This window comes from Puma concolor, chromosome A2 (genome assembly GCF_028749965.1).
Source record: "Puma concolor isolate L17-30 chromosome A2, mPumCon1.1.hap2, whole genome shotgun sequence".
In the NCBI taxonomy this organism is placed as follows: domain Eukaryota; kingdom Metazoa; phylum Chordata; class Mammalia; order Carnivora; family Felidae; genus Puma; species Puma concolor.
This window is the reverse complement of record NC_141668.1, coordinates 83,211,806-83,226,372: the sequence shown is the minus strand read 5'-3', so window position 1 is coordinate 83,226,372 and position 14,567 is coordinate 83,211,806. Positions and strand designations below refer to the sequence as shown.

The 14,567-nt window shown below is 34.5% G+C and overlaps 1 protein-coding gene across 8 annotated transcripts in view; it reads right to left on the bottom strand.

Moving 5' to 3' along the window:
- PCLO (piccolo presynaptic cytomatrix protein) overlaps positions 1–14,567 on the bottom strand; it is a 426,447-nt gene that overhangs the window by 92,756 nt on the left and 319,124 nt on the right. For 5 of the 8 annotated variants that reach the window (XM_086696804.1, XM_086696805.1, XM_086696807.1 and 2 more), the window contains exons 11-13: positions 3,016–3,124; positions 2,393–2,460; positions 1,400–1,614 (exon numbers count right to left, since the gene is read on the bottom strand). In XM_086696804.1, coding sequence (XP_086552930.1) covers positions 1,400–1,614; positions 2,393–2,460; positions 3,016–3,124 — 392 coding nt within the window. Of the gene's footprint in view, positions 1–1,399; positions 1,615–2,389; positions 2,461–3,015; positions 3,125–14,567 lie in introns of those variants that run through there. The other 3 variants (XR_015248050.1, XR_015248051.1, XM_086696809.1) reach the window with 3 other exon arrangements.

The following is a 14,567-nucleotide window of genomic DNA, read 5'->3' as shown; positions in this document are numbered from 1 at the left end:
GAGTGCAATAATGTTGGAAAAAGAAATAATGCTTTGCTAAAGAAAACTGGTGGGTTCAGAGAAGGCAGAAACTTACTAGAGACTTAATAGAAAATCAGAATTCTGAGGATTAAGATTCAGTGACTAATCAGACATTGTGAATGAAGAGAAAAGAAGAGAAAATGAAGGTCTCAAATTTTTACTTAAGTTCCTGGGAGGATGGTGATGTCAGGTGCTGAAAAAAAATTAGGATGAGAAACTTGTAGAACTATAATGTCCTTGGTGTGGAAACTTTGCAAGCCGACTTTCTCATTTCTTGTGTCCTACCTGGAGATACTGAGATAGGAATGAGAAATATCGGTCTGTAACTCAGAAGACAGGGAGCCTCCATGAGGTAATTCTTGAAAACTAACACATAACTGTATGTGATAAATTATAATTGTGTTAAAATTTGTATTGAAATTGAATCTAACCATTCTTGAAATTGTTCTTTGTGAAGCCTTGCTATATTTATTTTGGGACACACCGTCCTGTGATGCAATGATTAAGATCATCCTACCTTTGTTGTTTCTTTCTGAATAAAAGGGATTTGGGGGGACATCTGCTGTGTTTTTATAATTGGTGAAACAAACTTTGTTTTCTGAAGTCCAGTCAGTTTACCCAAGCATAGCCTGTCCCTCCCAGGCATCTTACCAAGTAAAGAGAAATCTTCATCTATGTTTAAATAAAAGAAAACTTTGTCAAACGTATTTTTAACCATAATAAGAATTTCTTCATTATGAATGAAATCTATGAGGGAAAAGTTACAAACTGTCTACATTTTCATCTGCTTTTATAAGGTTCAAAACATTAATTCTATGGGTTTTTTTTAATTCACTAGTATGTTGGAAATTATAAGGTTAGAAACATTTATTACAAATGAAGACTTGCAAAAAGGGAAAATTTATTAGTATGGAAATAGGGATACAATTCAAAATGGCGATTCTATATTACTGGTTTTCTTTATTTCTTATTGTCCTAAATTCTCTTTATCTCTGTGTCCTTTTTACCTTTTATGTAGATTATCAAACCCAATCTAATGTGTAACTTATTTCCAAAAAGATGCAAAGCTGTTTCATACACAAAGAGGCTCAAATTGATGCAACCACTATACAGAAAAAGAACCAGGAAATAGGGAGCATTAGACACACTTTTCAAGTTCCTCATAATAATAACTGCTAAAATATTTTAAGAAATATAAAAACACATCATCTTCATGAACATTTTGCTTGGTCATATATTCAGAAATGGCAATTTTTTGTGCCAAGAGATCATTAGGAAATGAAAAATCACAAGAGAACGATATCGTCTTTCCTTTGTCCTCGTCTGAATAAGGAGCTAGGAAATAAGTAACTTAGAGGTCATACTGAACAATTCTCACCTTGCTGCTGCCGTGTTTCTTTTTGCTCACTGAGGGTGACCCCGGTTGCCCAGGGCTGGGGACGGAACTGGATCCTGCTGATGTTGGACCTGAATGAACGTGAGATCCTTTCTCAACAACGGACGACAGAACCAGTGGTGACTGCTGTAATGAGACCTTCTGGAGCTCTGCTGCCAACTGCTTAGGATCAACCCCTGGGGATTTTGCTTTCTCCACTACAACAAAAAGAAATGGCTATGTATTTCTCAGGTTCATAGGCACTTAACACCATGGAACTTACTTGGGTTCTAGGTGACAAGGTAACATACATTCACAGATGTATGAAAATTTCTACAAGCCACGGTCTGTTCTTTAGTGCAGTAACCCAGACTCTTAGAATGCTAGCTGCAGCATAGAAAATTTTCAATAAATTTTTGTTAAACGAAGAAACAAGTGATCATGCTACAATTAATGAAACAAGTGTTCATGTTACAGCTGATCAACATTTATAAGACTACAGTTGTTTGCTAATAGAGTTAAATCTATTTCATCATGTACTTATGAAATTAAATGTTGATTTTTTTTTTATTCACTATTAACAGCAATCAAAAGGTTCAAAAATAAGTGCCCCATAATCCTAGGCTAAAAGGAATCGAGTATTGTCTAAAAATAACCTAAAACTGCAAATAAATGGCTCCATGGATTCCTTTGAAGGGATGAATTTATTTTTAAAGAATTCAAAATGTGAACTCACATAGCCAGAATTCTGTATGAATTTCTTTAATGGGTCTAATACACAAATACGTGTTTCCCTAGAAGGCTAAAAACGTAGCTGCAATGCTTTGGTTTTGTTTACAATTACATAAATAAACATTGATTAGCCTAGAAGTACATTTTTGCCTACGCAGTATCTATGCTCACATCCTCATCTACAGCTACACCTGCCTCCACAACGATGTTTCCATTTACATCGACCCCTTTACCCGCAGTTGAAAGCAGATTACTTTCACCTACCAGCTTTCGGCGGCTCATGAAGCTCCAGGTGCTGGGGATTTTCAGAGTCTGATAGCATATTGAGGTCCCTAAAAATTAAAACAAAGAAATTGAGAAAGAAGTTGAGGAAACCTGAGACAAAAGTCCCTCTTTTCCAACTACCCTGAGTTTTGTTTTTTTTTTTTTTTTCAGTAGGTAAATGAGAAGTGGTTAATGATATAAAGCAATTTCCAAGCATGCTCACCCTTCTAACCAAATATATACTTGCAATGCTGTTAAAAGTCAGCTGATAAAAATGATTATTTAAGGTGAAATCTTTATGGATTAAACATAAGCTCATTTTGAAATACTATACACACACAGGAAACCTAAATGGGTTTAGGCTTTCGTTTAAATGAAGCATGTTTCAATAAAAGCATGAAAGGGGACAGCTACTGACAATATCAGAAACAAAATCAGCTGAATTCTTACTATGCTTTAGATTTTGATTCTGAACACAAGAAATCTATAAAAACTTGTATTCACTTTATGTTCTAATTACTGAAAATCTTGCTGACTGGCAAAGGTTCCACCTTAACAATTTTAAATTAAAAGAGCCATGAATAGCCAAAAAAATGGAAACAAAAAGATGGGGAAAAACTCACAGTCTTACACATATTTCTGCTTCCCCACTTTGCTGACCAATGATACTCTGCACTTCTTCATATGTTTTAGAAGTTAAAGGAATTCCATTCCATTCCAACACTTGCATCCCTAAAAAGACAAATTCAATTATAAAAAAAAAAAAAAATGTGTCGTATTTCTAGTCTGGGTCCACAGGGCAGAGAAGACACACAGGGCTCTGCATTTAAAAACCAACTCAGCACACCATTTCAGAGACCATCAGTTCAAAGTTCTTTGAACAGTAATACCACAACCGCATGTAGTTTGATTTCATCATTTACCCGAACACATTAGACCTGTGTAACATAACATGCAAAATGTTGCATCTGAAATCTATTAAACATTACCAAACACATGCATTATGTTCACACTGCTTTCAGAAAGAAAACATCATTGAATATATATTGCTCAGGCCAATCTTGTGTAGGAAAAAAAAAATCACAAGCAGCAACATAATTTCTCCATGGGGAACAAGTATCTAGAAGAGTATAAACTTCCATATTCCATCATGGAATGGGTGGGAGAGGGGAAAAAAAGTGATTAGTAGTTTGTTTTGAGGCTCTCCTTGAGAAATTTGTACTACTTCAAGTTTGCTCAGATAATACAGATTTCCGCGGGGTATGTTTTTCTTTTTCTTCACTGCATGTAAGGTGTTCCTGAGTACAATCGGCAGGCATGTTACAGACAAGCCGGCTTCATGGGTGGGGGAGGGGGAGGGGGGGAGGGGGGAGAGGGGAGGGGGGGTGTGGCCTGTGTAGAAGCACAAGGCCCTGTGCTCAGAAGGGCCCACGCTTGATTTAATGCTTCGCTGTTGTCATTTCGAAACTCTTAATAACGTTTCAACAAAGAGCTCTATGTTTTCTTTTTGCACTGGATCGTGTTGATTATGTTGCTGGACTAATTACAGGGCATTTCATGTTTCCTATCTAGAAAGATAATTTTCACTTAAAAAAAGTAGTAACATCATACTTCAACATTTTAAATTCCGTGTCTTTCATCTATTTTATATGAGCTGTCAAAATAATCTAGGGGGGCATATTTGGCAAGAATCACCTGGCTCTACTACGTAGCTATGGGAAATGGATATAAATTAGATGAGACTATCCAAAGTCATAGTGCCCCCAAATTTGTGAATGTTACCAGCTTTACCTAAGAAAATATCGTCTGCCCTAACTAGGCTTTATTTAAATAAACAGAAATACTTGTTGAATAATTAGGTTTTCAATGAGCTTCAGAGAGGTCTATGTGAAAGTCCCTACTGCTCACCAGTGCCTTCCGTGGAAAATTCCAAACAGAGCATAATTAAGTCTTCAAAAGTTTTAATGATTTTGATATATTGGAAAGCATATTGCCAGTTGTAAACAAGTAAGGGAAATACTTTTACTATAGTGAAACGGCAAAATAAGTCCATAAAAACGTCCACAATAACACAACAAAAATGGCTTTTCTATAACTTACTCCAAAGAAGACTTTACCTTCAGACGGGCCTTAGGTTTAATTCAATAATCCCAGGCTGTTGTACATATAAAATGAGAAAATTACATAAAAGACAATGATGATACCACTAAAGAAAAATTTAGCACAGCAAAAGGAAGAGCACACTGAAAAACCCACTCTTCTAAAAGTCACGATAAAGAGTATATTTATGTAGAGACCATCTTGAATTGAAACAAATTGTAGTGTTATAATTGCATTGTCACTTTTCGGCAAGAGAAGATTCTATGAAAAGAAGTAGCTGCATAATCTTCATGCTTCTTCTCTTGATTAATTTGCTCATTTTTCACCTCTCAAAACAAAGGGGCAAATTTATAAAGCATGATTATCCAATGAAATTTAAAATGCTTCTAGTATTAAAACAGGAAAGCTAGTTAGGGTCATTAATACAATTGCTGAGAAAAATATACAGATAACTGGAAATCTGGCCTATAATATACACATGAGGTCATAAGCTACACGATCTGTTCTGTTCCCGTGGTATACCAGCTGAACTTCTTTTCTCTTCATTCAGTTTCCCACCAGAGCTGGTGCAGGACTGCGTTTCAAAAGATTTTGCCAGCACTTTAAACTTTTTATTCTTGGTTCCAATGGTGAGCATCAGATGCTACAGGGAATGCCATCATTTAGTAATACCTTCCTTATCCATTGCCTCTCCAACTCTCTAAAATCCTACAAGAACCATACTAAAATAACCACGTGAATATAACCAATCACTCCTTATTAATTCATAACAAGGTTCTAATAGTTGTGAGAATTGAGTATGGTATGATTTCAAATACAATGTTCTGGAAAGTGTTAATTGAAGAATTCTACAAACTATTTTTAAAATGCAGGCAAAAATTTGTTGAATATGACCAGGCTATAGGGAAGTTCACTAAAGTAGTATTTTATCACTTAATTGACTTGAATGGAAGCATAGCCAATCTTTAAAAAAAAAAATACATTTTATTAATTTTTGATAGACAGAGAGACGGAGCACAAGTGGGAGAGGGGCAGAGAGAGAGACACACACACACACACACACAGAAACTGAAGCAGGCTCCAGGCTCTGACCTGTCAGCACAGAGCCCGATGCAGGGCTCGAACTCACAAACCGGAGATCATGACCTGAGCTGAAGTCGGACGCTCAGCCAACTGAGCCACCCAGGCGCCCCAAAGCATAGCCAATCTTAAGATAACTTTTTATTGACTTTGTTTTAGAAATAATTCCTGGAAGACAGTGTACATATGAATGGTTATATCTATTATTTAGCATTATGAGCAAACATTTATGTTTTCTTTATTTTAAATTATATCAACATGTATGTTAATGAACTGCTCAACTTTTAGACTGTCCAGGTGATGTTTCGATTATATCCCTAGAAAGTACCTATACTAATAACTCTTAACAGGAAAACTAAGATAATTTGAATTTTTATTAAATGTACAACAGTTCATGACAGAATTTGCTGCTCAAAATCTTACACTAAACATGTTATTAAAAACAAAAAAAAGACAATACATTAAAAAAAATTAAAAATTAAAGAAAATCAATCAACGTAAAACTTTCTCAACTATGTGTTTTTATAACTTCTGGGATTACCTAACTTTATATGCTCCTAAAACTATTATATACTATTCTTTGTAATATAGGATTTCATGTATGTTATTTCTGTCCATATTTAATATTTAACATTACATCACAAACATCTTATGGATTAAATTTATTGAGTTAACAGTTGAAATCTCAGAGGTATATCCAAATGTGTATCACACAAAACCCGATGACTTTTTTTCCCCCACAACTATTTTTTTAGCACTTAGCATGCAGCAGGCACTCCACAGTCACTTATGTGATGATTACCACCTTATAGCTAATATTTGATGTTGCCATAAAAATTCATAAAAATGAAACTCTACTAGAAAGACAACAGAAATATCTTGGCAGTTAGTAAAATTAAGATAATTCACAGAGAAAGAATTTTCTTTTATTTTTCAATATATGAAATTTATTGTCAAATTTGTTTCCATACAACACCCAGTGCTCATCCCAACAGGTGCCCTCCTCAATACCCGTCACCCATCCTCCCCTCCCTCCCACCCCCCATCAACCCTCAGTTTGTTCTCAGTTTTTAAGAGTACAGAGAAAGAATTTTAAAAGTGTCATAAGTATATACAAAATAGACCCCAGACTCATCAGTGATTAGAAAGTACGAATTAAAGCAATGATGAGGTACTACTTAGCTCTCATCACATTGCAAAAAGTTTAAAATCCAGAAAATGCCATGTGTTGACCAAGATGTAGGATTAGGGGACCCTGACTCCAAGGGAGATTATACTTGCTGGATGCTTGTTCAGCTTCACCCTCATTCTACATCAGATGAAAAGAAAACAACTGCGTGATTACAATGTACAAACATGTAATTATTTTAATGGGAATGGATAAGTGCATCCCTCTGGAGGGCAATGTGGCAGAACATCATTAAATTATACGCATGTACACTCTGTGACCCAGAAATCTTCTTGTGTGTCTATTTGTAGGAGGGGGCAGTATCAGGAGAAATGGACAATGAGAGCATTAGTAAATGCTCAAGATGGAAACCCTTGGCACAGGGTGCAGGAAAAAGGCCGTAACAGGCATTAACACCAAAAGGTGGATCCATCTTAAAGCCATTTGCCAAGTAAAAGCAAGTGAGAAACAGGATCTGGTCTATAGGGCAATGATGCTTTATTTACATTAAAATGACATTTGTACCAATTAACATTATATATTTTACAAAGATATCAGAAGTATCGGAAATTATAATAGTTGCTTGTGAAAAGAAGAAGGGAATGGAAAAAGGAAATGAGATGAAAGAAAATGAATGAGTTAATAAATGAACAAACACAAAACCACACACACACTCATATACGGGACACTTACATGAACCAGTGAGCCTGGTGTGCTATGGAATGAGAATTAATACCACTGGGGTAACAGAACAGAACAAAATAAAACCAAAACCTAATTTAAAACTACACGTATATGATAAATTAATCAAAATTGATTGCTTTGTACATTTTCTCCACTGATATTATTAACCATGACTATAGATTAATTTCTTAAGTCTGAACATTTGCTCTTAAAAATCCTTTATAAACTAGCAACTGCAGCAAAAACTCAGCTGAAATGTTTGTTAGCCCTGGCTTTCTAAATGGTAAACAAATCCTGCAAGTTGAGCTCCCGGGGTCCTATTGTCCACATCAGCTATACTAATTATTCATTCATCTTCAAGTTAGGCAGTATTAATACACAGAAACAGAGATACAGAGAAATAAATAGATAGATGTATTTTATTCTTTTATAAAGTTACTTTTTAAATATTTTACAATTTATCCACTTTATACATTAACATGAAGAGAAAGAAAGAAAAAAGAAAGGTGGAAGAGAGGAAACTCAGGAAGGAAAAATAGAGTAGATGAAGGGTATCTTTGGTAAAGAGAAAAAAGGGAAAAAATAGTATTTGAATGGAGTTCTGCTTATTTACAGAACAAAGGACACTGTCTCCACTATGATAAGACATTAAAAACCCAGAAGTGTTTTCCTGTGAAAAGTCATCTACATGCATAAATCTTAAGGTTAAAAAGTATCCTCTTGAATAGCTAATCTCATAATAATGTTGCCATTTTTGTCATTGACAAAACTCTTGTAACACATAGTTTCATCAAAACTTAAAAGAGAGCCTCAGTACATAAAACGTATAAACATGGGGCTCCTTTCATGGAAGCAATCTCTATCTGCCTGTTTTACCCCTCCTCACTCTCCAGTCCCCATTCTAGAAGTATCCTTAGATGCTTGTAGGGACCTTGTTTCTCTGGTCTACCTGAATGAGTTGAGTTTAAAATGACCTCGTGGCTTGAAGAAGGCTTTGGAACAATTTCCATTAACGAGGACATTGCTACATTAAAAGAAAGAGCTACATTAAAAGAAACATGATCTGAATTTTATTTTATTGAGAATGTAGTCCGAGTTTCTAAAAAAGACGACAATAAAATTTTGCATTTTTAAAAAGTCATAATTTAATAATGCTTTCAAATGCAACAAAGTGTGTGTGTTTGATACTTAGCATGAACAAATTAAAATCTTCCCATGTTTTAATATGTATTATTCTCAGAAACAATGTGTTTTGTAAACACATCAAAAATGTGTTTTGTAAACCAACATGTTGCTGGTAGTTGACCAATGATATCTTCTCTTCTCCATAATCAAATTTGGAAATCTCCAAACACAATAGGAAGGCTGTGACCTTCAGCAAACTGGTTAATTCGCCATATTGGCTTCCTTCAGGGAGATTATGTTGCTAGATCACTGTTTTAATTTACTCATACTCTATGAAGGGGAAAATACTTTGACTGTGGCACAATGAAAAACAAATGAACAACAACAACAACAAAACCCCTGCTTGTTTACAATTTATGAAAATGCAATTTTTGAGCTGGAGCTTTATATGAAGATTTTTCTTTTAAAGATTTTTTTCTGTCAGCGCAGAACCCCACTCTGGTGCTGGATCTCACGAACCATAAGATCATGACCTGAGCTGAAACCAAAAGTTGGACACTTAACTGACTGAGCTGCCCAGGCACCCCTGTATGTAAAGATTTTAACAAACATTTTGGATCCTGAAATTTCCACATTGTTTTTCATTATTTGTCCTTACTTACAACTTTTCCCTCTATATACGTTAAGACTTTAAAGCACAGCAATCATGTCATCTAATTTTTCTCTTCTGCATTCCCCACATTTCCTCTCACTGCCCATTGTGGTTGTTCTCAGTTTCTTTAAAAAAATTTTTTTAACGTTTATTTATTTTTTGAGAGAGCAAGAGCAGAGGAGGGGCAGAGAGAGAGAGGGAGTCACAGAATCCACAGCAGGCTCTAAGCTCTGAGATGTCAGCACAGAGCCTGACGCGGGGCTCGAACTCATGAGCCGTGAGATCATGACCTGAGCTGAAGTTGAACGCTTAACTGACTGAGCCACCCAGGCACCCAGTTCTGTTTCTTTAGGCTGATGTTGGCTCCCTAGGGCCCCCATGGCATTACCCTATCTAGTTTGTCTTCTCTGGGCATTTGCTACCTTTGGTTCTGGATTGGTTAACTCAGGGGTTGGAACATTCAATTTGTAGTCTGAACCTAATTTTTCGTTTAAACTTACATGCCAAACAAAGTACCTAGAGCTAACACCATTCAAACTCAAAGCTGTTTTCAATCTAAAATACCAAAAATTTAACTCTAATAAACTATACATTAAAAAAAAAAATGTGATAGATCAGAATTTCCTCTCTTCACAGTATAGAGATAATAGAATTAAACTCATTAGAATATTTAATGTAAATTTTATAAATACACATTCTTCCAAATTTTAGTAGTATTAAGCATACATATATAGGAGGTTTGGGGTAACTTCTAGTATTTTGTTTTAAACTATTGTAGATTTTATATTGTGTTAACAACAAGCCCAACATAAATGAAGCAGATTGGGAAGCAAAAGTAGATGCTATGATAATACTATTTATAGGAGTTTTTTGGCTAATGTTATATAGCTTAGCTATATTTTTCAATAGCTCATAATTAAAGAAGTTGAATTATCTTATTTAAAACTGTCATTAATTTGGAGTATGGTCAAGCAATTCGTTTTCCATGTTTCTTCTGTCATTCACATTTTTTATGAATAACAAGCAATTAAAATAAGCAAAATATGGCTTGAATATATAAGTTCTTGAATGAAATTAATTTACAAAATAAAAAATCCTCATAACAGTGTAAACAGAAGAAAACATCTAAGAAACATCAAAGACTACAGTTAAACTGTCTGGGCTTACCCACTCTCGTTTTCTAGGCTGAGTACCTCGAGTTATTTAAAATCCATGGCTTCTACAATCACAGATCTAAAACAGATTTAGTGTCAATCATAAAAAAAATAATAATTACGAAGTAAGTAGATTATCACATAATTTGCCATATTAATGGTCAACAATAAAAAGGTCACTGGAAAAGAATCACACAGATAAACAGTGTTGTAAGCAGGTCACAACTATTTTATAGACTCAACATTATAAAGCAAGCAATATCCTTGTGGATGCGCTAGTTTTTGTCTCTTACAGAATACATTAGAACTCGGTGAAACATGAGGTGACATGGCTTTTCTAATATTACAGTTAGTTGACGGTAGTGCAGAAGTATGACTTCTGTCTATCTCTTAAGTGAATGCTAGTATCAGCAATTAGAAGATCTAATTCGGTTTACGCCAACTAAACCTATCTCATAGCCCACCTAAATATAAATGGTGTTCAAATATGTAAAACCTAGCACAAAGAACACATATTATTTATAATGCCTTTTTCATTATAATAAAAAGATAATTTAAACATTGTTTTAATTATGTATATGACAATGTTATTTGAAGAGTTGGATGTGCAGAAAATGAAGACATTGTTGAACAAAGTTTTTGTAGAATATACCATTCATGGTGGATAAACAATGTCAACTTGGAACGAACAAAAGGCTGACTGACTCATCTCTTTTCTCCACTCCACTCCCAGAAAATAAGCAAATATCACACTTAAAGGAGCACACTGATGAGAAATTATTCTGAACACTACCAGAAGGGAAAAGAATGTGGGAAGGTTTACCCAACATCACTAATTATCAGGGAAATTCAAATCAAAACCACAATGTGGTATCATCTCACACCGGTTAGAATGGCCATTATTAAAGAAAGAAAAAAAAGAAAGGAAGAAAGAAAGAAAGAAGGAGAGAAAGAAAGAAAAGAAGGAAGAAAGAAAAAAAAAGTAAGTGTTGGTAAAGGGATGGAGAAATTAGAATCCTTGTACTCTGTTGGTTGGAAAACAAAATGGTGCAGGCATTATGAAAAACAGTATGATGTTTTCTAAAAATTAAAAATAGAATACGGCATGATCTAGCCATTCCCATTTCTTGGCATTTATTCAAAATAATTCATAACAGTATCTCAAAGAGATAATAGCACTCCCACACTCATTATAGTTGCATACACAACAGTCAAAATGTAGAAATAACCTAAATATCCATTGAGATAAATGGCTAAAGAAAATAAGGTTTATACATAGAGTAGAATACTATTCAGCCTTTAAAAAGGAAGAAATCCTATAGTATGACACACCATGGATGAACCATGATGACATTATGCTAAGAGAAATAAACAATCCAGTCACAGAAGGACAAATACTGCAGGATTCCATTTACATGAGAAATCTAAAACAGTCAAACTCATAAAAGCGAAGAGTAGAACGGCGGTTGCCAGGGTTTAGGGGAGGGAGAAACGAGGTGTTTCTTGTATAAAATTTCAGTTATTCAAGACAAGTTTTAGATATCTGATAAGCGACACTGTGCCTGTAGATAAAAAATACTACAGTGTACAAGTGAAAATCTGTGAAGAGGGTAGATCTCATGTTAAGATTAATAATCACATTTTTTAAAAAAATGGTAAAAAAAAAAAAAAAAGAATGTTGGATGGGTAAAAGAAATGGGGATAGAAAGTCAGTTCTAAACAGGAGATGGCCCCAACAATTGTGGTTGGAGTTTGTAAAGGTACTATGCTTGCTCAAATTGTTCAGGGAAGATGGCATTACCTCAAAGAAAAAATTTTGTGTAGTACCCTTAGCAAAGTCGACCTTGAATTCAGTGGCTCAACCTAGGAGAACTACTCTCAGGAAGACTTTGTAACAGTTAAAGGAGCCACTCACTGTCAACGAAGTGTTCTGGGTCAGATAACTGCTCTCTCCGTGATGCGGATCAATGTACAGGGGGCCAATCCCCCAGTGTTCTGAATATATAACATCCTCATCGGGATTTCTCCAGGGCTTGTGAGGCAGGAAATATCAAATAATGATAATAATAAGGGAAGACTGGAACTGATCACATTTGATTTACAGGAAAAAGTAATGTGCTTCTCGCACTCCAGTATGGCTTTGCAAATTCATGCCTTTTAAATAGAGTTAAGGTAAAGAGGAATATAATTAACCATGATTTGTGTCTAATGTGAAGAAGGTTATCGTCACAGGATTCTGTTTCAAATCACTCTAACCATCATTAAAATAATCTAGTATTGCAGTCCAAAATGTATTGGAAGGATTGGTACAGATGCCAGTTACTCCATGGCTACAATTTATGGTGTTTAGAAGTAGATGTATTATTTGAAACTGACTAAAACAGAATGTGGCTGAACAAGGTAGGGAAAGGGGATGGGTAGATTAGTAAATTTGAATGATCCCAAGAAAATCATGTAACATGTGGAGCTATCCGATGAAAGAAAGGTATGTGATGTCATCATCTCATTTAAAGTAGATTGAAATTCATAATATTATAAACTTTTCTTAATTTCCCAATTCATTCTGTTAAAACACCCAGAGTGGATGTTTTCTAGTGACTTTCTAATTCAGTAGTATTACAGATTAATACCATCAAACCTGAAAAATACCATGACCACTTAACAGTAACAGACTAATCCAAAATGCACTCATGATTATATAGATACATAGTTAATTGAATGGACATAGGAAGTTAGGCTAAATGATGCAGTTGTGCATGAGAAATACTTGCCTTTTTAAAAAAAAAAATTAACATTTATTTATTTTCAAGAGACAGAGTACAAGTGAGGGAGGGGCAGAGAGAGGAGGAGACCCAGAATCTGAAGCAGGCTCCAGGCTCTGAGCTGTCAGCACAGAGCCCAACATGGGGCTCGGGCTCACAAACCATAAGATCATGACCTGAGCTGAAGTCAGATGCTTAACTGTCTGAGCCACCCACGCACCCCAGAGAAGTGCTTGCCTTAATTGTTACTTGAAGTGTCTCTAGTGAACTATTAAGGATATTAACTTTAATTATGTTCTTAACCTTTTTTAATATTCATATATTCTGTACTTTCTTTTTCTGAATGTTATTTAAAGGTATCCCACTACTTATGCATTTTAACCTAAAATATCATCACTTTATTCTTGTTAAGTGTTTCCTAATAAATACAGGAACTATCTGGACCAGTGACAATATCATCCTCCTCCTCCTCATCTTCACTGAGAATACATATATAAGGACAAAATAAATTCCATTTCAAATTATTATTTGACAGAATGCACAGAACAGTGCAGTGATCACTGCAGTGATCAGTGAATTGCAACTTCAAATCAGATAAAAAAAATAACTCTGGAAAGGAAAATTCTAAAAAGAAATCTCTCAATCAAAATTTAAAAACAAAAGTAAATGCAAATATACTTATTCTAGAGTATAAGAAAAAAGTATTTCTTTTGACAAAGAAGTAGGGAGTTTTTATCATAACCTAATTACTCATCGCTTGAAATATTGCAACATGGTCAACTGCTGTGCACAAAAAAGTTAACTAAGTTTTTGTATTTTGCTTATTTTTGAGCCAAAGATACTATATCATTATTATAAATGGTATAATCAAGATTAAAATGGTGTACTTTTAATGTATAAATTCTTTCATCATTTGAGAAGCCAAAGGATAGAAATAAAGAAGCCATTTCAAGCAAAAAAGAATCAATAACCATCTTATCATCCATCCAGAGAGAATCTTAAAGAAATACAAAGAATTAGGTGTTACTTCATAAGAAGTGCCAATATCCTAATTTTTATGTCTCAAAGAAAAATTAGCAAATAATTTACATTGGCTTGATGGGTGTTCGATAAATAACAGATGTCATTGGATGATAAAATTTCATTCCAAAAGTTCTCAATTACTTTTAATATGTAAAATGAAATCTCAATAGATATATAATTTTATATAACATATTACAATAATTGATTTTTCCACTGAAAAATGAGAATTGCCTAAGAAGACAACAGTTTAACAGCAGTATTTGCCAACTGATATAAAACAAAACTCAACTATTTTCTCTCCAGCTAACATTCATGTAGAGAAATTAGTTCCCCTATTTCATAAGCAAACATGATTACAACCATAAAAAACTAATGGCAATCTATCCTATATGAATTACAAAGGATATTCATACATACACCAGCTAAT